This window comes from Aegilops tauschii, chromosome 7 (assembly GCF_002575655.3).
Source record: "Aegilops tauschii subsp. strangulata cultivar AL8/78 chromosome 7, Aet v6.0, whole genome shotgun sequence".
Classification (NCBI taxonomy): domain Eukaryota; kingdom Viridiplantae; phylum Streptophyta; class Magnoliopsida; order Poales; family Poaceae; genus Aegilops; species Aegilops tauschii.
Window position 1 is genome coordinate 284841991 of NC_053041.3, and position 27762 is coordinate 284869752.

Consider the following 27762-nt stretch of genomic DNA (forward strand, 5'->3'; position numbering starts at 1 on the left):
CAGTGCCCAGTGCAAGTTCCTGTTTGTTGCATGTTTTTTGTTTCACAGAAAATCCATATCAAACGGAGTCCAAACGGAATAAAAACTGACGGAGATTTTTTTGGAATATTTGTGATTTTTGGGAAGAAGAATCAACGTGATACGATGCCCGAGGGGGCCACGAGGCAGGGGGGCACGCCCTGGACCCTCGTGGCCACCCCGTAAGGCGGTTGGAGCCCTTCTTTCGCCGCAAGAAAGCTAATTTCCGGATAGAGATCGTGTCCAAAATTCAGCCCAATCGGAGTTACGGATCTATGGTTATAAAAGAAACGGGGAAAGGCCAGATCTGGGAGCGCAGAAACAGAGAGAGACAGAGAGACAGATCCAATCTCGGAGGGGCTCTCGCCCCTCCCACGCCATGGATACCATGGACCAGAGGGGAAACCCTTCTCCCATCTAGGGAGAAGGACAAGGAAGAAGAAGGAGGGGGGCTCTCTCCCCCTCGCTTCCGGTGGCACCGGAGTGCCGCTGGGGCCATCATCATCACCGCAATCTACACCAACAACTTCACCGCCGTCATCACCAACTCTTCCCCCCTCTATGTAGCGGTGTAACCCCTCTTTTACCTGCTGTAATCTCTACTTAAACATGGTGCTCAATGCTATATATTATTTCCCAATGATGTATGGCTATCCTATGATGTTTGAGTAGATCCGTTTTGTCCTATGGGTTAATTGATGATCGTGATTGGTTTGAGTTGCATGTTTTATTATTGGTGCTGTCCTATGGTGCTCTCCGTGTCGCGCAAGCGTGAGGGATCCCCGCTGTAGGGTTTGCAATATGTTCATGATTTGCTTATGGTGGGTGGCGTGAGTGACAGAAGCATATACCCGAGTAAGTAGGTTGTTTGCGTATGGGAATAAAGAGGACTTGATACTTTAATGCTATGGTTGGGTTTTACCTTAATGATCTTTAGTAGTTGCGGACGCTTGCTAGAGTTCCAATCATAAGTGCATATGATCCAAGTAGAGAAAGTATGTTAGCTTATGCCTCTCCCTCAAATAAAATTGCAATAGTGATTACCGGTCTAGTTATCGATTGCCTAGGGACAAATAACTTTCTCGTGACAAAAAGCTCTCTACTAAAACTAATTTAGTTTTGTCCTTATCTAAACAGCCCCTACTTTTTATTTACGCACTCTTTATTATCTTGCAAACCTATCCAAAAACACCTACAAAATACTTCTAGTTTCATACTTGTTCTAGGTAAAGCGAACGTTAAGCGTGCGTAGAGTTGTATCGGTGGTCGATAGAACTTGAGGGAATATTTGTTCTACCTTTAGCTCCTCATTGGGTTCGACACTCTTACTTATTGAAAGAGGCTACAATTGATCCCCTATACTTGTGGGTTATCAAGACCTTTTTCTGGCGCCGTTGCCGGGGAGCAATAGCGTGGGGTGAATATTCGTGTGTGCTTGTTTGCTTTATCACTAAGTAATTTTTATTTGCTGTCCTAAGTTGTTCTCTATCTTTAGTTATGGATATGGAACACGAAATACCAAAAAAATTAGGTGTACTTGCTGTTCATGGAGATGGGGAACCTCCTAAAGCCCTCGATGCTCGTTATGTGATAGATATTACATACTACTTTGATAATCCTGAGAAAACCACATTCAATTTGGTAATGGGAGACACGTTGGATCAACGTGAATACTTTAGGGATTATCGCTTGACTCAAAAAGGGAAACTATTATGGGATCAAATTTATATGTTGAAGTGGTATGCTAGGCAACTATGCTTGAGATATGATTATACTTGTTGCTCTAGGATGAAGTCTCCACACCTTCCCTTTTCATGCAAATTTAATGATAATGAAACCTTGGCTTCTTATGCTAGAGGTATATATGATTACTATGATGTGGAACAAATAGAAGAATTTGTTGCTTTTATGGGTGCTTATGAAATTGAATCTGTATTTAAAGAGTGTGAAAATCTTTATGATGCTGTTTATAGACCTGAAAATTTAGCTATCCTTAAATATTGCTATGAGAATTATGAATACAATGCCGATATTGATGCATTTATTGAGAAAGTCTCCGCTGTCCAAGAAGAGACTAATATTTTGCAGGAGTCTATGGAAGAAGAAATTGATGAAACTGTGAGCTCATTGGATGAAAAAGATGAGGAGGAGAGCGAAGAACAAAAGGAGGAAGAGCGGATTGATCACCCATGCCCACCTTCTAATGAGAGTAACTCTTCAACTCATACATTGTTTGATTTCCCTTCGTGCTCACCGAAGGATGATTGCTATGATGACTGTTATGACCCCGTTGATTCTCTTGAAATATCCTTTTTTGATGATGCTTGCTATGCTTGTGGCCAAGATGCCAATATGAATCATGCTTATGGAGATGAACTTGCTATAGTTCCTTATGTTAAACATGAAATTGTTGCTATTGCACCCACGCATGATGGTCCTATTATCTTTTTGGATTCTCCAAACTACACTATATCGGAGAAGTTTGCACTTATTAAGGATTATATTGATGGGTTGCCTTCTACCGTTGCACATGATGATTTTGATGAATATAATATGCATGTGCTTGCTGCTCCTACTTGCAATTATTATGAGAGAGGAACTACATCTCCACCTCTCTATGTTTCCAACATGATAAAATTGCAAGAAACTGTTTATACTATGCATTGGCCTTTACTATGTGTGCATGAATTGTTCTTTTATGACATGCCGATGCATAGGAAGAGAGTTAGACTTCGTCATTGCTTGATATATGTTACTTTGTGCTCACTACTAAATGCCAAATCATTGCTAATTAAAATTGGCTTTGATATACCTTGGGATCCGGGTGGATTCGTTACTTGAGCACTATATGCCTAGCTTAATGGCTTTAAAAAAAGCGCTGCCAGGGAGACAACCCGGAAGTTTTAGAGAGTCATTTATTTCTGAGTGCTTTTATAAAGTTTAAAAACAAAAAAATAGGGGAACCCAAAACTTTTCAAAAAGGAAAGTGAAAGTGAGAGAGACAAGCATTGTTGAAGTGGGGGAGCTCCTTGAACTTTGTTCATGCTCACGGAAACTTTGTGAATCTTGATTACAGAAACTTTTCAACAAAAATAATTATCCCCTTGTACAATTCCATTGTATTATAAAAATAATGTGCCAAGGTTTGCCTTTAGGATGTTTACAATGCTTGTTGGTTTGTGCGGTGCAGGACAGAAACTTTGGCTGTAGTGCGTGATTTTACATTTTTACTGGAACGTCAAACGGTTCTGATTCTTTTTGCACTGTCTTTCTATACAAAGTTTTTATTTTTCCTAATTGTGGCAGAATTTTTGAAGTACCAGAAGTATGGTTAATGTTCAGATTGTTACAGATTGTTCTGTTTTAGACAGATTCTGTTTTTGATGCATAGTTTGCTTGTTTTGATGAAACTATCAATTTCTATCAGTGGATTAAGCCATGGAAAAGTTAGATTACAGAAGATATAATGCAAAAACAAAATATGAATTTGTTTGCAACAGTACTTAGAGTAGTGATTTGCTTTATTGTACTAACGGATCTTACCGAGTTTTCTATTGAAGTTTTGTGTGGATGAAGTGTTCGATGATCGAGAAGGTCTCGATGTGAGGAGAAGAAGGAGAGGCAAGAGCTCAAGCTTGGGGATGCCCAAGGCACCCCAAGTAAATATTCAAGGAGACTCAAGCGTCTAAGCTTGGGGATGCCCCGGAAGGCATCCCCTCTTTCTTCAACAAATATCGGTATGTTTTCGGATTCGTTTCGTTCATGCGATATGTGCAAATCTTGGAGCGTCTTTTACATTTAGTTTTCTAATTTCTTTTATGCACCATGCTGGTATGAGATAGTCCTTGGTTGATTTATAGAATGCTCTTTGCACTTCACTTATATCTTTTGAGTATGGCTTTATAGAATGCTTCATGTGCTTCACTTATATCATTTGAAGTTTGGATTGCCTGTTTCTCTTCACATAGAAAATCGCCATTTGTAGAATGCTCTTTTGCTTCACTTATATTTGTTAGAGCGTGGGTATTTCTTTTGTAGAAAGAATTAAACTCTCTTGCTTCACTTATATCTATTTAGAGAGATGACAAGAATTGGTCATTCACATGGTTACTCATAAAATCCTACATAAAACTTGTAGATCACTGAATATGATATGTTTGATTCCTTGCAATAGTTTTGCGATATAAAGGTGGTGATATTAGAGTCGTGCTAGTTGAGTAATTGTGAAATTGAGAAATACTTGTGTTGAGGTTTGCAAGTCTCGTAGCATGCACATATGGTGAACCGTTATGTAACGAAGTTGGAGCATGAGGTATTTATTGATTTTCTTCCTTATGAGTGGTGGTCGGGGACGAGCGATGGTCTTTTCCTACCAATCTATCCCCCTAGGGGCATGCATAGTAGTACTTTGCTTCGAGGGCTAATAAACTTTTGCAATAAGTATATGAGTTCTTTATGACTAATGTGAGTCCATGGATTATACGCACTCTCACCCTTCCATCATTGCTAGCCTCTTCGGTACCGTGCATTGCCCTTTCTCACCTCGAGAGTTGGTGCAAACTTCGCCGGTGCATCCAAACCCCGTGATACGATACGCTCTATCACACATAAACCTCCTTATATCTTCCTCAAAACAGCCACCATAACTACCTATCATGGCATTTCCATAGCCATTCTGAGATATATTGCCATGCAACATCCATCATCATCATATACATGACTTGAGCATTCATTGTCATATTGCTTTGCATGATCGTAAGATAGCTAGCATGATGTTTTCATGGCTTGTCCATTTTTTGATGTCATTGCTATGCTAGATCATTGCACATCCCGGTACACTGCCAGAGGCATTCATATAGAGTCATACTTTGTTCTAGACATCGAGTTGTAATATTGAGTTGTAAGTAAATAAAGGTGTGATGATCATCATTATTAGAACATTGTCCCATGTGAGGTTATCAAAATAAAAGAGGCCAAAGAAGCCCAAATAAAAAAAGAGGCCAAAGAAGCCCACCAAAAAAGAGAAAAAAGGGAAAAAACAAAAAAACAAAAAAATGAGAGAAAAAGAGAGAAGGGGCAATGTTACTATCCTTTTACCACACTTGTGCTTCAGAGTAGCACCATGTTCTTCTTATAGAGAGTCTCTTGAGTTATCACTTTCATATACTAGTGGGAATTTTCATTATAGAACTTGGCTTGTATATTACAATGATGGGCTTCCTCAAATGCCCTAGGTCTTCATGAGCAAGCAAGTTGGATGCACACCCACTTAATTTCAGTTTGAGCTTTCATACACTTATAGCTCTAGTGCATCCGTTGCATGGCAATCCCTACTCCTCACATTGACATCAATTGATGGGCATCTCCATAGCCCGTTGATTAGCCACGTCGATGTGAGACTTTCTCCTTTTTGTCTTCTCACACAAACCTCCATCATCATATTCTATTCCACCCATAGTGCTATGTCCATGGCTTGCGCTCATGTATTGCGTGAGGATTGAAAAGGCTGAAGTGCGTTAAAAAGTATGAACCAATTGCTCGGCTTGTCATCGGGGTTGTGCATGATTTGAATGCTTTGTGTGGTGAAGATGGAGCATAGCCAGACTATATGATTTTGTAGGGATGAGCTTTCTTTGGCTATGTTATTTTGATAAGACATAATTGCTTGGTTAGTATGCTTGAAGTATTATTGTCTTAATGCCAAATGATAGACTATTGCTTTGAATCACTCGTGTCTTAATATTCATGCCATGATTAGATTATGTGATCAAGATTATGCTAGGTAGCATTCCACGTCAAAAATTATCTTTTTTATCATTTACCTACTCGAGGACGAGTAGGAATTAAGCTTGGGGATGCTGATACGTCTCTGTCGTATCTATAATTTTTGATTGTTCCATGCCAATATTCTACAACTTTCATATACTTTTGGCAACTTTTTATACTATTTTTGGGACTAACATATTGATCCAGTGCCCAGTGCCAGTTCCTGTTTGTTGCATGTTTTTTGTTTCGCAAAAAATCCATATCAAACGGAGTCCAAACGGAATAAAAACTGACGGAGATTTTTTTGGAATATTTGTGATTTTTGGGAAGAAGAATCAACGTGATACGATGCCCGAGGGCGCCACAAGGCAGGGGGGCGCGCCCCAGGGGGTCAAGCGCGCCCTGGACCCTCGTGGCCACCCCGTAAGGCGGTTGGAGCCTTCTTTCGCCGCAGGAACGCTAATTTCCGAATAGAGATCGTGTCCAAAATTCAGCCCAATCGGAGTTACGGATCTCCGGTTATAAAAGAAACGGTGAAAGGCCAGATCTGGGGGCGCAGAAACAGAGAGAGACAGAGAGCAGATCCAATCTCGGAGGGGCTCTCGCCCCTCCCACGTCATGGAGACCATGGACCAGAGGGGAAACCCCTCTCCCATCTAGGGAGAAGGTCAAGGAAGAAGAAGAAGGAGGGGGCTCTCTCCCCCTCGCTTCTGGTGGGACCGGAGTGCCGTCGGGGCCATCATCGTCATCACCAACTCTTCCCCCCTCTATGCAGCGGTGTAACCCCTCTTTTACCCGCTGTAATCTCTACTTAAACATGGTGCTCAACGCTATATATTATTTCCCAATGATGTATGGCTATCCTATGATGTTTGAGTAGATCCGTTTTGTCCTATGGGTTAATTGATGATTGTGATTGATTTGAGTTGCATGTTTTATTATTGGTGCTGTCCTATGGTGCTTTCCGTGTCGCGCAAGCGTGAGGGATCCCCGCTGTAGGGTTTGCAATATGTTCATGATTTTCTTATGGTGGGTGGCGTGAGTGACAGAAGCATATACCCGAGTAAGTAGGTTGTTTGCGTATGGAATAAAGAGGACTTGATACTTTAATGCTATGGTTGGGTTTTACCTTAATGATCTTTAGTAGTTGCGGACGCTTGCTAGAGTTCCAATCATAAGTGCATATGATCCAAGTAGAGAAAGTATGTTAGCTCATGCCTCTCCCTCAAATAAAATTGCAATAGTGATTACTGGTCTAGTTATCGATTGCCTAGGGACAAATAACTTTCTCGTGACAAAAAGCTCTCTACTAAAACTAATTTAGTTGTGTCATTATCTAAACCGCCCCTACTTTTTATTTACGCGCTCTTTATTATCTTGCAAACCTGTCCAAAAACACCTACAAAATACTTCTAGTTTCATACTTGTTCTAGGTAAAGCGAACGTTAAGCGTGCGTAGAGTTGTATCGGTGGTCGATAGAACTTGAGGGAATATTTGTTCTACCTTTAGCTCCTCGTTGGGTTCGACACTCTTACTTATCGAAAGAGGCTACAATTGATCCCCTATACTTGTGGGTTATCAGTGACATCTCGGCGGAGAAGAACTGCGGAAAGCAAATACAAGTGCGCGGAGGCATCGCCGCCCACATCACGAGTTCGCGCGAGGAGTTCGCGGCGTGGGCTCCTAGGGCGACGGCGTGCGTCACCACGGCGCGGCGACCACGGCCACGGCGTGGGAGGCGCTGCTCGCCGCCTCTCCCCCCGGAGCCCTCGGCTTGGGCGTACAGAGGCAGTGGATACCCGGGAGGAGGCCGCTCGCACCAAGGCCTCGACACCTCCGGTCTAACGACTACGTCACGGCGGTGGGCCAGCCTCTTCTTCGGCGGAAGTTGACCGGGGTTGTCGCGGGGGGTTTTCCCTTCTCTGCGGCCGAGAACCTCCGTATCGGCGCCATGAGTGTTGCTACTAGCAATGAAGCTAGGGAGAAGTAGCGAGCGGAGCAGGAAGAGATGAGCGACAGGGGCTCCGCCCCCTCCTCATTTATAGCGGGAGAAGGCCAACCGGCGATCCCCATGATCACAGGTAATGATGATTTTTCTCTGCATGCAGCAGGGACTCGTCAAGTCGGGCAGTTGCCGAGGTAGCGTGGGGAAGCGGAGACGCCCACGTCCAATCAATCGCCACGCGTCAAGCGAGGCCGTAGGCTGTTGGGCCCGCGGCGCTCCGCACTTGCCCCTTGGCTTCGCCTCGAATCCAAGTCTGGGGGTGCCTTGGGCCCGAGGGCTACTGTCGGCGTCCTGGGAACGGGGGTCCCTAGACTTGCCTGCCTGCGGCCCATGGCGTGGCTCCACCAGCGGCCCATGTACGGCCCATCTTCACCAGCAAACACTCAAGACCCTCGCGAGGGGCCAAGCCTCGCGAGGCGGATGATGCAAGACCTCCTGGGGGGGCGGCCTCACCAGGCTGGCTCGCGAGGGGCGGAGAGATCAAGGCAAGGGGCACCTCGCGAGGTTCCTGTGACGCAAGCCATGACGACCGGGGCCAGGCGAGTGCCAGGCGGGCGCCAGCGCGCGCAGTGTCCTCGTTTCCTCTTTGATACTAAAGAGGCAAGCGCAGGCGAGGAGTCCCGAGGCATCAGGCAAAGGTTTCCATATCAGTGCAACGAGACCAAGACCAGCAGGACGACAGGATGGAGGTCACCGTGGAGCCCAAGATGGCGTCACCACCAGAGCCTTTGGCAGGCGAAGACCACCTTTAGTCAGAATAACTTGTACTAGTTGTCTCCCTTCAAATTTGGCCGTTGTGGCATCCCTTCCCGCCAGCATTTGGGAAGAGGACCAGGGCCTCTATAAATAGGGCTAGCCACCGCAGTGGGAAAAGGGAACCGATCTGGGGCAACTGATCTCGATCCATTCAGATCATCCTCAACCACACAAGCTCACCGAGCACAAGAACACCTCTCCTCAGGACGCTGTTATTCCCCTGTACTAGTTCTTCCTTAGCCCAAGAGGCAATCCACCACACCACACTGGAGTAGGGTGTTACACCACATCGGTGGCCCGAACCAGTATAAATCTTGTGTCCCTTTGTTCTGCGAGTTCGACGCGCTGAGCCTTGAGATCGCAGTGAGGGCGTGAGCTTGGGGGAGGAGAGATCTTCGTGCGCACCCCAGTGTTCGAACCTCAAGGGTTTTGCCGGAACCCGAAATCTGACACCAAGCTATTGACGCAGGATCCAGGCCGCTGCACCACGAGGACACTGAGAAACCGAGGCGGCTGAACGACGGCGACCACAGTTGGTTCGCTCCAATGGTGGGTGGCGGCGGATCTAGTCGTGCTCTTCCTCAAGCTCCCTGTTGTCGTGCTACCAAGCGCGCCCACATCTTCCCCCGCCGGGTGAGCTTGTCCTCCGTGATCTCGTGTTTTTTTTGCGGGTGATCCGTGATCTCGTGTTCCTCTCCAACACGGCCTCACATTACATTATTTGGACATGTGAACTCAAATGCTAGAGCCAGCCGTCAGGTGCAGTGGGTAGATAATTTCAGATTTTAGACTTTCAGTTTCCACTAGCTCTATTCTGCTTCGACCTGCCATAATGGCAAATCCCTATATTTTTTCCCGACATAAAATTCTAATCGAATTTGGCAAATCCCGTTCTGGACAACCAGGTTGTTGCTAGCATTGTATAGTCCTAATTGCTTCCAGTTTTATCTATCTTGACTGAATTTCTGAACAACCGGGTTGCTAGAATGGGGTGTGGTGGATTTTGTTTCTGGAAATTGTTTCACAACTGTTTGAGTGCTTTTGTTCATTTTGTTCTTAAGTTCTTTCTAATGTAGGAACTCTGAAGTTATTCTTCTGCAAAGTGGCGGGCTCTTTATCAGGCCAGGCTCCAGAAAAAGAGAAGAATTGGTATGTTTCTATTCTAAGGTTGTTTCTAAGCAGCTAAACATAATCTGAACCACTCAGAATCCTGTGTACAAGTCCAGCCATGCAAGTGCAAGTACAAGTACGTCGGCTGCTGCGTACAAAGGGTGGGTGCAAGGCAAGTTGACCACATGAAGCCAGTATGACTGCATGGATCTGCAGTACTGAGAAAACTCAGTCTGCACAAGGTGAAAATCATTGTACTTCACCCCTTGGTCATTTCTCAAATGAGATGTTTTTCATTGGATTAGTGTGTGAGCTGAGAGTGTACCGATTCTCTTCTGTGCTAATCTGAATTGCATGTGGCTGATTGGTTAATTGTTGTCCATGTGGTTTCCATGATTTTTGTTTGGATGCAAGGTAGATAAGGAATACGAACAAGAAATATACCGGGGCCAAGGAAATGTGTGCTACTAGGTCATATCAAGGGTGGTTTCAAAAATTATAGGCTATATATGTTTTTGTGTGTGAGATTGAGGCATTAGTAAAAAAAATTAACAGTTATTGTCGCTTTGTAGAGATAGATTAATGTTTTTCTGCTTGGCATAATGCAAAGAAAGTACAAATCATAATGTATAACATATTCATTCCTTTTTTGTCTAACATTAATAACAGAACATGAAAAAATTATATGTCTTAGCAGACCAGTTATCAGTAGAACTACGTGCTTTGTGGTCTACACCTCAATTGACTACATCACTTGTTGAAAAAGAAAGACAAGGCCGAATGCATATTATGAAGTAAGTACTATCTATCATGGTTACAATATAATCTCTACTCCTAATGTGAGTTGGTGAATAGTATTCACGATTTATTTTAGTCCCACTTTTGTCCATTTTATTTCGCTGGTTTTTTTCCGTCGCCTCCCCCTCCACCGCACGCACGAAAAAAAACCACCCCGCATGAAACGCCACGAAACCCCGGGGCTTCCTCCTCCGCCGCCATCTGGTTCCCCTCCGCTCCCATCTGCCGCCTCTGCCGAGATCCAAGGCCTCCGACTTGGGGGCCGCCGCCGCCGCGGAACCCCGGGGCAAGGCAAGGCGTGGTCGTGTTGCGGGCAGTGAGGAGCGGCGCACGGCCGTGCCCTGCATCTGGTTCCCCTTTGCTCCCCTCGTTCCCCTCCATCGCCTCCAACGTTCAATCTCGCCGTCATGGGATCGCCGCCGAGCCGAGGTACGAGATTGCCTCCATCGCGTTCCTTCCCTGGCCATGCCCCTCCTAATTTCTTCCCCAAATCCAGCTATGGTTCCCACCCGCCGCCGCTTCCCTGCCAGGGCCGGCCCTGAGGGGGGGCGGCCGCCCCGGGCCTCCGAGTAGGAAGGGTCCCCGATGACTTGGTTTCTCTCGTATGTTAACAGATCGAGCGATTTCTCAAAAAGGGGAAATATTGTAACAGATTGATTAATTCTCGGCTAACCACACGCGCTTGCTTTTCTCAGCTTCAGTCTTTCTCTTTCCCAATCGGCAGTCAATATGCCATGCCAGGTCGACGACGCCCGTCGCCGTCATCTAATTGTGATTTTTGGCTACTAGGCACGATTAGTGGAGGAAGGTAACACAATCTTCCAGATTCCATCAACCTCCTCTTCAACGCAAATCCCCTCTCTACTCAGATCGTTTGTTCCATGAAGTTAATCCTCATGGATGTCTCTTTCCCACAATCTAATTTCTTGTGTTGATTGGGATGAGAAAAGAGAAACTCAGATTTCTTCTTTTAGGTGGAAATTCAGATTTCTGTTCGTGACTCATAAACAGGAGCAGACACTTGCAATTTCTAAATTTCTAGCCGTCAAGGTACCTTGTTCCATGCCTTTCTTAGCATTTCTTATTCAATTAAGGGTCTATTTGGTTGGAGACTAGTGTGGCCAAGCCAAAGTGTGGCTAGCCACACAAGTATGGCAGGCCACACAAGTGTGGCCGAGAAATTGGACGCCAAACTTTGACAAAAGTTGGCAAAAAAAAAAGTCTCTATGACAAGTGGGCCATAGGGGCAATAAAGTGTGGCAAGCCAAAGTGTGGCAAAAACCAAACACATGCCAACTAAATTGTGGCTGCCAAATTTTGGCTTGGCAAACTATGGTTGGGAACCAAACAACCCCTAAAAGTTTTCATAATTTCTTGTATCATATGTGTTAGAGTTATATTAGGTGATGTCTTTTGAACTTTTGCATTCAGTCTCTTGACATACTCCTATAGCCTTTTGGCATCCTCATGTATGTGTATATATGTTGGCTTTGGCCTCATAATAATACAAGTTGTTCCTAACATGGTATTAGAGCATTAGGTTTTTTTTCCGCACACGCAACTCGTGCGTCCTCCGATCCATCTCACGTCCGCCGATACTCCCGGCCGTCGTTGTCTTCTTCCCTGACGGCAGCCATTGCTCCTTCCCCGTGGCTGTCTGTTGCTGTTTCACCGCACCCGCCCACTGGACCTCCGCTACCCACACACCTCCAGCCGCCGATCCGCTCGCTGGATCTTCTCTGCCGCCTGCTAAGGAGCGGCTCGAGCCGCCACCACTCCCCTCCTCTGGATCGAGTCCGCCTTGGTCGCACGTCTGCCGGCCGCCGCCTCCTCCCAGCTCGCGGCCTTAGACTTCTCCGTCGGCCGCCGCCTCCTCGCGGCTGCAGCCCCGCGACTTCTCCGCCGGCCGCCACCATCGATCCTTTCCTCTGGTTGGAGACGGTCCGACGTCCAGATCGGGACGTCCGTCTCCCGATTCGGTGCCCTCGATCGGGGCACTCTTGCTCGTGCTCGTCCTCTGGATCGAGCGCCCTTGCCGCCGCTGCTTCTTGTGGTTTCGGCCGCTGGTGCTTTGCCTCGCGCGTGAGTGCTGGCTGCTTGCCTCGCGCGTGAGTGCCTTTTGGGCTGATTGCATGCTGCGTGCACGTCTGCCTTTTGGGCTGATTATGTTGGTTGTCCCTTAGTGCAAAAAAATAGAGAAAAAGAAAAAAAAGAAAAAAAAGAGAAAAAACTGATATGGCGTTTACGCCACGCTTGCATTTCCATCGCTGCCTGCAGACTCCCAACGGTGTTCCGTATATTGATCCCATCTCGCACGTGCGTCGTCGCTTGGTTCTTGGTGCTCGTCCGTGTGTGACGTTGTCCTCTACAGCGTCTTCAGTAGGCTGTGATGGTCGGTATTCATCGACTCTTCTCGCGGATTTCACCCGCGATGGTGCTGCCTGCTCTACACCGACTCCTCTCGCAGTTTTCGCGCGCGGCGGTGATCACTCTACGCTGACTCCTCTCGCGGCTTCCGCGGACGGCGGTGACCGCTCTACGTCGACTCCCCACGTGGCTTCCACATGTGGCTCTATGTCGACTCGCTACTCTCGGTCAACTCTACATGCGGCATCCACGGGTGGTGGCGACTGCTCATCGTCCTCAGATGTTTCTACGTCGATCTCTTCTACCGAAGCTTCTGTCGTGTCCCTGTCTGCGCATGAGATTGCACAGCTGTGATGCTTGCTTGATGCTTGGGACTCTTCACCGATAGTTTCTGCAGGTTCTGTGACTAACTTTTCTGGCATTGAGAAACCACCTTCAACTCATTCAGGTACATCCCCATGGATTCTTGATACTGGAGCGTCTTTTCATATGACGTATGATTCTTTCACTTTGACCTCCGTTCGACTTGTCGAGTCTCCTGTTCGTGTTCTTACGGCTGATGGCACTCCCCTCCCTGTAGCTAGTCGAGGCACTCTTAGCACTTCTTCATTTCATGTTCCCTCTGTCGCTCATGTTCCTCGGCTTACCATGCAACTCATTTCTGGTGGTCAGATTGTTGACTCTAGTTGTAGGGTCATTCTCGACTTTGATTCGTGTTCTATTCAGGATTGACGCACGGGTGCTCTGCTTGGTGCTGTCCCTCGACGCTCTGATGGTCTATGGGAGCTTGACTGGCTTCGTCTTCCCTCCGCTGCCACCGCCGCCAGTCTTGCAGCCCCTTTAGCTGCATCTACCAGCTCTTTTTAGCAGTGGCATCATCGTCTTGGCCATTTATGTGGTTCTCGTCTCTTGTCTTTGGTTCATCGCGGTGTTCTGGGGTCTGTCTCCGGTAATGCTTCATTGGATTGTCTGGGTTGTAGACTTGGTAAGCAGATTCAACTGCCCTACCCTCACAGTCAGTCAGTGTCCGAGCGTCCTTTTGATCTCGTTCACTCTGATGTTTGGGGTCCGGTGTCGGTGTCAAAACCGGTAGATCTCGGGTAGGGGGTCCCGAACTGTGTGTCTAAAGATCGAAGGTAACAGGAGACAGGGACGCGATGTTTACCTAGGTTCGGGCCCTCTTAATGGAGGTAATACCCTACTTCCTGCTTGATTGACTTTGATGAGTATAGGGGTTAGAAGAGTTGATCTACCTCGAGATCGTAATGTCCAAACCCTAGATGTCTAGCCTGTATGATTATGATTTCCTCTATGGACTAAACCCTCCGGTTTATATAGACACCGGAGGGGCCTAGGGTTGTACAGAGTCGGTTTACAGAGAAAGAAATCTTCATATCCAAACGCCAAGTTTGCTATCCACGCAAAGGAGAGTCCCATCCGGACATGGGGGAAAGCCTTCCGTATTGTATCTTCATGGCCCATCAGTCCGGCGCACGTCACATAGCCCGGACGCCCAGGGACCCCCTAATCCAGGACTCCCTCAGTAGCCCCTGAACCATGCTTCAATGATGATATGTCCGGCGCGCAGATTGTCTTCGGCTTGCAAGGCGGGTTCCTCCTCCGAACACTTCAAAGCTGTTGATTAACAAGAACTATATCTGGCTCTGTTTAACAGTTACTACCCCCCATCGCAAGGGCATAATACTTAATCAAAGAATCACGTTATGTCTTCACTGACAGTTTGCTGATGGGACGTTACGTCTGGCCACTTCATTATTTTGAATCGTTTTTTGACCCCCCCGTTTCACGTTTCGAGACGCAGCCTCCGGTGACACGTCTTGTCAAAGCAGAGATCGTGTCCCCTTATTACGGGATTCTCATCAATGCGGGCTTGGGAAATCCAACCGTGTCGTTCGCATGACCCCTTGGGAATAGGCGAGCTTTAAGGCTTGTGGGGGACGCTTGATATTCACTGCCTTTATAAGGAGATAAAGATCCCCCTTTTTACCCCATGCCTTCTTCTTCCTCAGCCCATCCGCCCTAGAGCTCCAGCGCCCAAGCTTCAATCCTTTCCGTCCCCCGCAAACATTCCAGTCATGTCCGGATCTGGAGCGCAGGGCAAATGGATGGCCTCCTCCGTCACAGAGGGGAACATCCAGGAGCTCCGGGGAGCGGGGTACCTAGCCAAGGAAATCGCCCACCGACTTCCTGCCAAAAAGCATATCGTCCCCACTCCGGAGCCCAATGAGAGGGTAGTATTCATCCCCCATTTCCTTCGCGGACTAGGATTTCCCCTTCATCCTTTCGTCCACGGTTTCATGTTTTACTACGGGCTAGATTTCCATGATCTAGCCCCGAATTCCTTCCTCAACATTTCGGCGGTCATCGTCGTATGCGTGGCATTCCTCCGCATTCACCCCCCCACTTCGGCCTATGGCTCAAGGTCTTCAATGTGAAGCCAAAAGTGGTGGATGGCCAACACGCGGAGTGTAGAGGCGCCATGGTGAGCAAGCTTCCCAATGTCACCTGGCCCAAGGGTACCTTCGTGGAGGCCGTGAAGGGATGGCAGCAGGAGTGGTTCTATGTCATGAAACCTCGTGACTCCACATGGGCCGCTCCTTCCGAGTTCAAGTCCGGGCCTCCAATGCGGCTGACATCCTGGCTCAACAAGGGCCTGGACCGGGCGTCATCCGATGAGGTGATGACGCTGCAGAAGTGCGTCAAGAGTATGGTAGACAAGAATACCAGTCTTGCCAGCGTGATCTAGGTAATGCTCTTTCGCCGGATTCTCCCCTGCCAACGCCGGACTCAGTATATGTGGGAGTTCGACCCGGCCAGTCCCCGGACACTGTAGTGGTTCTTCGGCACGAAGCACGAAGACATGTGGAAGCTGCTTTTCAAGACCCAAAAGACGCGGCCGAAAATGACCGAAGACCTTGGCCTCGACTGCACTCACGCAGCGACTCCCGTAAGTTTTCTGATAACCTTATTTTGTAAATCCAAGGAGCATACCGAGCTTTCTATTCTTTCCACAGGGCTGGACGAAGAAGGCGGAGCGGATTCACTGTCCGGATCTGCTACCCGAGGACCCAGCCATTCCTCTGTTGACGAGGATGCTGGTCCCGGCGCCGTACCAGGCACCGGAAAAGAAGGCCAAAAAGAAGAGCAAGGAGGCCAAGGGTGGCCTCCGCCGTAAAGGCGCTTCGGACATAGTGTCCGAAGACACCGAAACTCTCTCCTCTCATGACGAAGATGAAGAGGGGGAGGAAGAGAGCAATTCCCCCCTTAAGGGGGGAAAGAAGAAGAGGGCGGCTTCCGTAGATCTAGATAAGAAGGCGTCCAAGAAAGGGAGAATCTCCCTTACGGATGATTTCGAGACGGACGCCGATGACGTCCACGAGTGGCGCCCCAGGCCAAAGCCCCTGGCCGGATCGTAAGTATTCAAAGGTACTGTATATATATCCGGTTTTTCGCCTTGTGGTTTTAACACGTTGAATTGCGTGCTGCAGCCCGGCTCGTGACCTCCCCCATCGATCCTCATCTTCTGGGAATTCGCTGGGTCCGAACATGATGGAGAGCGAGTCACCTTCGCCAGCCTCCCCCCCACTGCTACGGATAACACCGAGGTGTTGTCCCGAAGGACCCTTCCGGGTCAGGGAGAGGTGCGGGAAGCCGCCAAGACGGCGCCAGGGTGATACCCCTACTGCCGAGAACATGGGGACCGACCCCATGGAGACTGGAGACAGGGGCCATGTCCAATTTGGCCCCCAACCAAATGTCATTTTGGAGACCCACACGGCTCCGGAGTCAGATGAGCAGCCTCCTTCAAAAGAAGGGGGCGCGCCCACTCCACCGGCGACCTCTGTCAATCTGCAGGCGCCGGACACTTTGGTGGGAGCGCTTCAGAGCGCCGTCATTGTGGAAGAACATCGTACCCATACGGTGGTTGAAAAGGTTCGGTCCGCTAAAAGTGGATTGAATGAGGCCTACACTAGCCTTCTGAGAGTCTTTGAGGTATGTGATATAATGCTTTTCAGCTATAGAAGAGGAATGCCTGTGTATAGATAGTAGCCCCTGAGACTCTGTTCGGTGTTCGCAAAGAAAGGCCGAACAGAGGATCTAATAACTCATGCAGGAGATTAACATACATATCTATTTGAACAAACAGGTTGCGATGCAGGCGTCAGCTAACCATGCCGCCGAGGCGTTCGAGCTGAGGCAGAAGTTAGAGGCAAAGCAAGGTATGTGATACCGAAACACGTCTGAAATGATATCAACTTTGATTTGTTATTTGAATGAGTTTTATAATTATGCTCATAGCTGACGCGTCTGAGGTCGAGACCCTCAAGAGCGTGCTGGCCGAAGCCAAGAAGGAGGCGAAGGAGGAACGAGCCGCCCGCCTGAAACATGAATCAAGGGTGGAGGAAGTCCAGCAAGAGCTCAAGGATGCTATAAGCAAATGTGAGCCCTTAGAGCACAAGATTTCAGATCAAAATTCCGAACTTGCTAAGGCCCTCCAAAGTACACAGGAGGCCCGAGTTGAAGCCCAAGGCGCCCTCCGCGAGATCCAAGAGGCAAAGCAGATCGCGTCTGGTAAGGCCTTTAATATGCAGAGGAAATTTGTCAGGAGAAGGTACATCTTACTGACCCAGGTTTGGAGTTCTCCAGGAGCGTTTGCGGATCTGCCCCGGAGTGTTGCTGATGCTGCGGAGTTCTTCCGAGCCGAAGAAGGAGCTCCACTGAGAAGCTGTGCTGGTCGTAGTACCTTGCGCCAGAGCATCCAGTGCCCCTCAGCGATCAGTTGAAACAGTTGACCGAACTGCATAGGATGGCCGGATTGGCCATGAGGGATTTTATAATCCGTCTTTGGCCTGCCGAACCCATACCCAGCAGTTACTTCGGGTTTGTGAAGCGGCTGGTCAATGCCTGCCCCCGGCTTGATGCCATAAAGCGGTCGGTCTGTATCGAAGGTGCGCGGATGGCCTTCGCCCGTGTCAAAGTGCAGTGGGCCAAGATGAATGCCGTCAAGCTCGCAACTGAGGGACCGCCCGCAGGCAAAGAGCACCGCACGCCGGAGCGGTATTTCGATGACGTCCTGGAGGGATCCCGCATTGTAGAGGGCCAGTGTTCGAAGGACATCATTTTTGAATGAATGTATCCATGTTGTCCAATCTTTGTATTATGAAACAAGGCTTATGTATGATATGTTGTTTGTTTTACTTTAAAATGTTTCCTCCTGTGCGGCCGTTTACGGTATCTGAGAGTTGGCCAGTCGTCGGCTTCAGCCCCTATGTAGGTAGTACGAGGGTGTTCGGGATAGCATCTAAACACACTTGACCCAACGACTTGGTCCTTGAAGGAGGTGTTAGTGCGGCGAACCAGGCAATCGGACTATGTGGCTTTATCACTCTCACTTAGCCATAGGAGTTTGACAATGGGAGTGTAGGCGCAACCCCTAGTATTATTCGATTATCCAAACTTGGGTGTTGTAAATGCCCGACCAGATGAAGTCCGGTCTGATGCGTGATGCGGAAAAAATCGCAAAAGATTTATACTTAGTCACCGAATAGCTAACCAGCTCTCGCCGCATCATGACAGTCAGTTTTTGGCTTTCTCTACTGAGGTGTTTGTCCGGATGAACCAGAAACACAATCGCAGTAGTTCTCCCTTTACTACCTTAGCCGAACAAGCGGAGCGTAAGGCAGTAACCACAGGAGCCGGGCAACCCAACTATTGACCAAAGACATGATTCGTAGCCGATGCATATAATGCTATATTCGGGACGCCGAATTGTACTATGTTCGGACTTATTTTATGTTTAAGAAATGTACGTGGCTCAATAGAGCCCCTGGGATTTAAGTCGTACCGAGATGTACATGACGATCGGACGAAAAAAAACAGGGAAATGCAGATTAAGAAATAAGCCAGTGCCGTATAGGTTGAGCTAGAAACTGTTTCCATTATAGTCTGATTGATATGTCAAAACGTATTTGTATAAATAATGCGATAAGCAACAAGGCTATTTTACATGCCGAGCACAAGGAAAAGCTGTATACGGGTCCTGAAAACGGACGAGGTGATCTTTAAAGACCCTTTAGGTACTCTGCCACGCGTCTACGCTGCTTTTCTCCTTGGCGTGTTATCCATCGAAAGGATCAACGAGCGGGTTTTCATGATGGGCCCCGAAAAGGGCCCTTGGTACCGTCGAAAGGTGATGTGGTTTGCAGGGAACCTGGAAAAATATAAAATAAGAGAAAGGAAATATGAGGATCCGGATAGGGTCTAGACGTATTGTGGACTTTATCTTTACTATGCCTCCATCTTTGCCCATGGTATCTTTAGTGCGTAGTTATGTACGCGTGGCACATATGCTGCAATTCGGTTGGGGCTAAGACGGAGGCCGAATTGCTAATCGAGCTCCTGACGAGCTGGACTGTTGTGCTGCGGGGTAGTCCGGACTCGTTTGATAGTGTCCGGGGGCTTGGCTGCCGATGTAATAGCTGGCTTGATAAGGCCGCCTTGTACCTCCGCTGCTAGGGCCGCGATGCGCTCCTCAGTATGGAGGGAGCGTTCCATGTTTCCATTGACTGTTATGACACCGCGTGGTCTGGGCATCTTGAGTTTGAGATAGGCATAGTGTGGGACCGCATTGAAGCGAGCGAACGCAGTTCGTCCGAGCAGTGTGTGGTAGCCACTTCGGAAAGGGACGATGTCGAAGATCAAGTCTTCGCTTCGGAAGTTGTCCGGCGAACCGAAGACGACCTCCAATGTGATTGAGCCCGTGCAGCGGGCCTCTACACCAGGTATTACTCCTTTAAAGATAGTCTTGGTGGGTTTGATTCTTGATGGATCAATACGCATCTTGCGGATTATGTCCTGATAGAGCAGGTTAAGGCTGCTGCCGCCGTCCATGAGGACTCGCGTAAGGTGGAATTCATCAATAATTGGGTCGAGGACCAGTGCAGCCGAACCTTCGTGACGGATGCTGGTCGGATGGTGTCGTGGAATTGTCACGGCAGATGTCCTTAGTGTCAGGACTTAGTCGCGAGGCCAACGCATCTATGTGGTAGCTTGAGAGGGGTTGAGCGGAATCGAGAGACGCAACACAAGACAAGGATTTAGATAGCTTCGGGCCTCGGGAAACATCATCCGGTAACAACCCTACATGCTGTTTGAGGCTAGGTCTCATTATGATCACCGGAGAGTCGCCGGGAACCGGCTCTCGGTGTCTAGCCCTATCGATTGTTTCTTGTCCCCTCTTGGGGTGCCCCGCCCCTCCTTATATAAGCTGAAGGGGCGGGTTACATGTAGAGTCCAACTCGGACTTAAGATTTAACCTTCCTTTGACGTCTCACCATGGGCTTCTTAACGTCTTGGGCTTCTTACAATCTGGCTTACGATCTGACTTACCATCTGGCTTACGATCTGACTTACCATCTGGCTTACGATCTGACTTACCATCTGGCTTACCATCTGGCTTACCGTCTGGCTTACGATCTGGCTTAACATGTGCCGGGTTACATGACTGTGTCTGCCGGGTTACATGACTGTATCTGCCGGGTTACAATGCTCAACTTGTTCCCGCGAACTTAATCTACTTAACTGTTCCTGCCGGCTTATAGTCTGCCGGGTCATTAATGAAACACCCAATCCTAGCCGGGTTATATCTCCAGCCGGGTCATACTGCGGGGTATATCCCCGACATTAGCCCCCAGTTTAATTTGGATTTATCCATGTTAAACTGATCCTGTAAAACAACACAAGAACAATTTTAACAGGTTACACTCCGGGTTAAAACATCTTTGTAAGCCAGCACCTGATCATCCTTAACTCCTTGTTATTTCCTTCTTCAAAAATCCGGGTCAAATAAGCCAACTTCATAATCAATTTACTGACCCGGCTTAAATCCTGGTCTTGAAATACTCATGTGACCTTCAACCGGCTTAAAGATGAAAAACTTGCCAGGTTTATAAATAGATGATGCCAAGTCATGATTCTCTCCCTCCTATCCATATTACCTGTAGCCACCAAGTCTTGAGCAGAAACAAAGTAATGATTTAAGACTTGCTTCAACAAAAATATTATCACTTTGAAGAAATCCATGTTGTTCATCTCAATCACTAGTCAAAACTGAGTATTCCACATATGTAGCCCCCAAGTGCCGGGTCATTATACAATAATGAGCAGGGACTTTATAGATATGATCATGTAGACTTGAGCAGCAACGTGTAGTCCCCAAGGGCCGGCTCATTAAGATAATACTGAGCTGGGACTTTGTACATAATTTATTGATGATAACATCACATGATGTAATCTCCACCATGGGGCTTGAACCCACGTCCATAAGGTTAAGAGCTTTGTACTCTACCAACTAAGTAGTGGATCTTTCAATATAATGAACAGAGGCTTGTGTACCTTGAATTTTTGACATGAGCAATTGGTAGCCTCCGAGGGCCGGCTCATTACAATGGGATGAGTCGGGTCTTCAATGAAGTGAGCAAAAAATGACTTTGCATTAGCCCCCAAGTGCCATGGTGCATGCTGGCAGTGACATGGGACTTGCATATTTGATGTGATCTCAATATAAATAATGTAGCCCCCAAGTGCCGGGTTGTAAGCCTGCAGCGACTCGGGACTATCCCTTTCATTGTAGAATAAATCATATCCATTGATAAAATAATATCCATTGCGCCAAAGCGACTTTGAAAACCTCAACCATAACATTAGTTACTGATAACCATAATAAAAATCCAGCCATGCTGGCTATTAAACATTTGAATAACCCGGTTTGAAACCTCAGTCATTCAATATCATAGTGAAAATCTAGCCAAGTTTGGCTATTTAAAGATTCAAATACCTTATCTTTTGGCAAGTAAATCCGGAGTTTAAATACCCGACGACGCTTGGCCGATGGCGATTTATTACACCTCCATTGTAAGCCGAAAATTTTATAACCCGGCGGCTTATAGCCTTTGAGAAAACCAAGAATTGACAACCCTTTTGAGACACCAATTTCAATCTTTGATGATGGGCTTGAACTTAATCATTTATGTAAGTCATAGCCCTGTAAATCCTGCACAGAGTTTAAACAACATATGCCCTAGCAACTTAACGTTAAAAGCCAGGGCGGGTAATCACCCAAATGTAATCTTATCCTGCACACAAGTAGATCACAAGATCCCTTGGCGGTTTACCGCAGGGCGGGTCATAATATCTCACATATAACCACTATGATATTGAATTTGCACTGCCGGTTTATGTAACCTGTGCAGTAAGGGTGATAACCCAATCTTTAGGAATCAAGACCTCCAAATGTTTATGATTGTCATATGATGGCGACTTATTATCCAAAGTCAAACCGGGTTAAATAGCAACCACTCATATACACTTTAGATATGATCAAAAGAGCTTCAAATAAAATCCGAAAACTGTTTGCAAAAAGGGACTTCAAAATTTTTGAGGCTTCTGATTCGAATACGATCAGCAAACCGTCCTAAAGGGGTTAAGCTAAGATTCGAATACGATCATATAGCCCCCAGTGGCTTTGGCGTTGCCGATCAAGAGGGTACCGACAGCTATGTTCTCTTTGGTTCGAATACGACCTATGTTTGAACAGGAAGCCCCCAAATGACCTTGAGAGTTGTTTAACGACGCTGATTCGAATACGATCCACGTCGGTTCCCAAAGGGGGTTGAGCTATGGTTCAAATATGACCAAGAAACTCCCCAATGAGCTCGGCAGTGTGCCGATCAAAAGGGTATCGACAGCTATGTTCTCTTTGGTTCGAATACGACCTATGTTTGAACAGGAAGCCCCCTAGTGATCATGATAAGATAAGCAGTAAGGTGGGATACCCATGTTTGAACTGCGCCTCATGACAGCAAGCTCTTTTTGGCACCCTTTAATCTTTCTGAGAACTCGTACTTGAGCCGGATTTTGAACCGGATTTGAGAGCTTCAAAGCTTTGTGGTAAATAAATTTCCCTTGAACCGGTTTTTAAACCCGATATTTAGAGCTTCAGTGCTTTGTGGGAGAGAGATGTTTCTTGAGCCGGGTTTTTAACCGGAATCCTTTCTTTTTAAGCCGGAAATTTTTCTGACGGCCTTTAAAATTTTCACCAATATAGCGGTAGCCTCCGGGACCGGGTTATTTTTTCCCTCCAATGTCCTGGTGTTCTTGAATTTGCTGAAACTGGCAAGACTTTGCTGAGTCATATCATTGTGTAGCCCCCGAGTCTAAAGATGACTCGAGGAGTTGGCTTGAGACTCCCCATACTCGGCCATAGCATAAGATGTGCATTATTGGCATTGATAACGCGATGTGAATCCACAGAAGGTTGAGGTGACTGCAGCGGGTTGTAAATGATCCCGTATGAGTTGTGTCAGCAACTCGGCCAATGGTCCATCCCAGCTGGCTGTTTTGAAGTTAACCGAACTGTAGTGGTGGCGACTTGCATGTCTGCTCATTGAACCATCCAGTATAGACGGTGGCTGATAATATAGACTGGACCACATGGCGGCGGTCTGCACACGTCCATTGGACAGCTGGGATGAGCGGGTGTGACCCTGATGTGCTGATATAGATTGGCCCGCCAGAACGGCAACTTAGGCGCTCTCTATTGAGCGGCATGGCAAGGACATATAACCCCGTTTGCTGCGGATGACTGCCGTAGAATGTACACATGTAGTAATGGTAGTACTCCATACTGTTTTTTGGCTGATGTATCACTTGTAGCAGTACCTTGCTAGAACTCCCATACTTTGAACGTGGGATGAAATATCGCACACCGAAAAGCACTGCCCCGGGCAATACATTCCCTTGTATTTATAGTCCTTTCAAGGCTCGTTCTACTGTCAAGCGAGCTTTTGCCAAGGCCTTCTCCAATGGCCCTTTCACACATTCTAGTAGTGCTGTACTGATCTGTTCAAATTCATCTCTATTGATAAAGCCCCACATATCATCCATAAAACACCCAATATTCACCAATGCCTTCGGGCGGGTGCTCAGCCAAGGCAAGACCGTGGCGACTTGGCACTGCTACAGCTGAGGAGGCTCCGGCGACTTGGCGAGGATAAGGTCATAGAAACGGTTCATGTAGGCCACAACAACGACTGATAAATATCCACAGCGGCATGTGAACAGGAAACGTGCAGATGACACAAACTGACGGATCTGATGCCTCAACCGATTCAGCCATCACTTGCAAAATGCCACAAAATCCCTTCTTAAGAAATAAACATGTATTGGGAGAGGCGAATCGACCACCAGTCGACAGAACAAAGATGAGCCGTCCTTGCTTTAGGCGGTGACGATGACAAAAGCAAGGCTGGCAAAGGCAGCTCGGCGGGTCACAGCCACGCAACGGAGGCGAGGCCGACAGAGGCAGAAACCGCGGCGGCGGGGGCTCAGTGTCACGTCGACGGGGGCGGCTTGCAGATGGCGGCCCGAGGTCGAGTGAGGAGGGAAACATGACGCGGTGTGGACAGCGGAGGCGGCGACTGCTGCGGGGGTCCCCGGCGACTCAGAGCGAGGCTGAGGCAGCGACGGCGGAAGGCCAGCGGTACGGCAGAGCCGGCTCGGAGACTGCGGCGGGAGGCTCACGGTGCAGTCAGGCGGAGGTGAGTATGACGGCGGCTCAATTTGAGGGCTGTGCCAGGCAGCTCCTCGGTGACGCAGGGCCGGCGGCTCATCGAAGTTCAACGGCTACTTCAGGGGAGGCGGCTCACGCGCGAGAGGCGAGGCAAACAGAGGCCACGGCAGGGGAAAATCATCTGACGGAAGCAACTCATAGGCATCGGCAAGCAGCGACGGCGGCTCACAGATGGCCAGCGGAGGTGGCACGGGGTCCTGGAGGCAGCGCGGCGGCTCATCGAGGATGGGCGGATCTGGCAGCCGGGCCTCTCGCGGGCGACAGGAACGGCGGCTCGAGGCCAGGGCAAAACCGGCCTGGCGCGAGCGGCCGCGAACAGAGAGACGGCGAGCCGGCAGAAAGCATGCCGGAGCCGATCATCGCGGCGGCTCAGTGAGATAGGGGGCCCGTCTCCTTCGACAACAACGGCGAGGCAAGGAGCTAGGGGCATGGCCTCACTGGCGCGTCAGGATACGGCCGCAACGGCGATTTGCCGCATAAGTGACCGCGGAAGCGGCTTGTTGGAAACACCAATGTTTCAGCTTCAACTCTGCACTTGCTTCTGAATTTGGACAGTGGCAAATGGTAGAGTGGTGATTTGACAGCACAACAACTCAAGGTGGCGGTTCCGAAAGGTAGCAGAGGCGGAGCGGCGACTCAAAGCAGACCATGGCGGCTCAGTAGGCGCAGCCGGCGGGTCATGGCAACTTGGAGTGGCGACTCCGATGGGCACCGGTGAGGAGGGAGGTGGCTCAAAGTGGGGGCAGTAATAGGTTACTACTGCGGTGAGGGCAGCGGACGTGGCTCGGACGGCCATGGGGTTGGCGGTTCATCGGCAGCGACCCAACCACGGCAAAGACAGCGGCAACCCGGAGGGGTGAGCCTGGAGGCGAAGGCGGCGGGGCCGGCGCGGGTCGGCCAGTCTGCCGAGCACACGAGAGCCGGTGCTAAGCGGGCGTCATGGCAGTGGGGGCTGCGACGGCGGCTCACCGATGGCCAGCAGACACCGGCCACAGAGGCAGTGACATAGTGCCGGCGAGGGGAGGTCGATTCCAGGCACGCAGCTCGAAGGTGACTTGATGCGGAGGCAAAATCGGCAAGGCGCGGTCCACCCGCGGTGGAGACGAACCGGCGGCGGCGACTCATCGAGTAACCCGGAGCGGAGGTCATGCGCGGTGCGGGAGAACCCGGCGGTTTCCGCTCGGGGTCATGCGGGTGCAGCGGCGAGGCGGAGGAATGCGGTCGACGTGGCAGCTTTGGCAGGTGAAGGTAGGCCGCGGCAGGTTGATGAAACGCCCGGAGGCGGAGGCGACTCACAGTCGACATCGACTCGGTGGCGGCTTTGAGGTGCGGCGGAGGCGAGGCAGCTGCTCCAGGCAGATGTGAAGTGGCGAGGTCACAGCGGAAGGCAGGCCGGCGACGACTTGTCCGTCGCATCGGAGTTTGGGCGCCGGCGTCTTGACACGGCCACGAACCGTCTCGTCGTAAAGGGGACGCCGGGCCACACCATGTGCAGTGAAGACGAGGCCGAACAGGGGGCGGCTCTCAGGAAACACCATAGAGGAAAGGCAGAACGGGGCCACCCGACCAGCGCGACTCATCGGTGCGGTTGGAGTGACTCGGAGTGGAGTTGCGCGGCGGCGGTTCATCGGACGGCCCTCCGACGGCGGTTCTCCGCGAGGCAGCTCAGCGCGGCCACGCATGGTGACTTAACACCAAGGCCAGTGACTCGGAGTGGAGTTGCGCGGCGACGGCTCACCCGTGGCGGATCACAGCTGTGGATGAAGCGGATGCAGTGTCTCGGCACAAAACAGAGCGGGGGGCGGCTTGTGCAGGTCGTGGAGACTGCGCTCGAAGCGGCAAAGGCAGTGAGGGCGGCCGGCGGCTTAGCAGTTTAGACGCGGCTCGGAGTTAGGCCGCTCCGACGAGGTCAGCATAAGGCGGCAACAAGACCGGCACCTTGGAGGTGTCCCGGCGCAGGCTTAAGACGCTGAGCAATAGCGGCGCGAGGCTGCGGCGGTGTGAGAGCGATGCCACGGTGGCCTGCAGTGGCGACTTAATGCCGCGCGGGTGCGGCGACTCACGGTGGCCCGGCAATTTGGAAGCCGGAGCGTGAGGTGAAGACGGCGGCTCACGGTTCGTGGCGATTGAGGAAGAGCCGCCGTGGCGAGTCAACGGCGCTGATGCGCGTGGTAGATGAAGTGAACACCGAGGAGGTGAGTTGATGCAAAGCGGGGCGGCCTGATGGCGACTTGTAGGGGAAACGGCCCGACGAAACCTGGTTGCAGAGGGCGGGGCTGGCGATTTAACAGCTCGAACCATGGTCCTAGTCCTTCTCCGGGTCAAGATTGATTTGACCATAACCTTCACATGGAAACAATGATAACGCGCCCGTGACTGCTTCCCTGGCGACTTGCGGATCATAACCCTAATTTTCTCTCGAACCTCAGATAAGTCTCAAATCTGACTGTATTTCTTCAAAAAAGAAAATATATACTCCTTCCGCAATGACTCTTATTCCTCCGAAAAAATTGCAAGCTTCTTGATCCCTGGAGAGATCCCTCCAAGAACTCAACACCACTGTGTGCGAAGCCCCACGGTGGGCGCCAACTGTCGTGGAATTGTCACGGCAGATGTCCTTAGTGTCAGGACTTAGTCGCGAGGCCAACGCATCTATGTGGTAGCTTGAGAGGGGTTGAGCGGAATCGAGAGACGCAACACAAGACAAGGATTTAGACAGGTTCGGGCCCCGGGAAACATCATCCGGTAACAACCCTACATGCTGTTTGAGGCTAGGTCTCATTATGATCACGGGAGAGTCGCCGGGAACCGGCTCTCGGTGTCTAGCCCTATCAATTGTTTCTTGTCCCCTCTTGGGGTGCCCCGCCCCTCCTTATATAAGCTGAAGGGGCGGGTTACATGTAGAGTCCAACTTGGACTTAAGATTTAACCTTCCTTTGACGTCTCACCATGGGCTTCTTAACGTCTTGGGCTTCTTACAATCTGGCTTACGATCTGACTTACCATCTGGCTTACGATCTGACTTACCATCTGGCTTACGATCTGACTTACCATCTGGCTTACCGTCTGGCTTACGATCTGGCTTAACATGTGCCGGGTTACATGACTGTGTCTGCCGGGTTACAATGCTCAACTTGTTCCCGCGAACTTAACCTACTTAACTGTTCCTGCCGGCTTATAGTCTGCCGGGTCATTAATGAAACACCCAATCCTAGCCGGGTTATATCTCCAGCCGGGTCATACTGCGGGGTATATCCCCGACAGATGGTCTCTGCGATCGAAAGTGACCGA

At 49.2% G+C, this 27762-nt stretch overlaps 1 protein-coding gene across 14 annotated transcripts in view; it reads left to right on the forward strand.

The window, feature by feature from the left end:
• The first annotated feature begins 12666 nt into the window (after positions 1–12666).
• The window catches only part of LOC109777898 (uncharacterized), a 28028-nt gene continuing 12932 nt past the window's right edge, over positions 12667–27762 (forward strand). For 6 of the 14 annotated variants that reach the window (XR_012188632.1, XR_012188633.1, XR_005763623.3 and 3 more), the window contains exons 1-4: positions 12696–15789; positions 15857–16254; positions 16331–16835; positions 16990–17062. Coding sequence is in view for 6 of the 14 variants with exons in the window: in XM_040396617.3 (XP_040252551.1) it covers positions 15703–15789; positions 15857–16254; positions 16331–16835; positions 16990–17062 (1063 nt within the window). In the remaining 8 variants the exon portion in view is untranslated. Of the gene's footprint in view, positions 16255–16330; positions 16836–16989; positions 17063–17141; positions 17415–17489; positions 18049–27762 lie in introns of those variants that run through there. The other 8 variants (XR_005763620.3, XR_005763619.3, XR_005763618.3 and 5 more) reach the window with 4 other exon arrangements.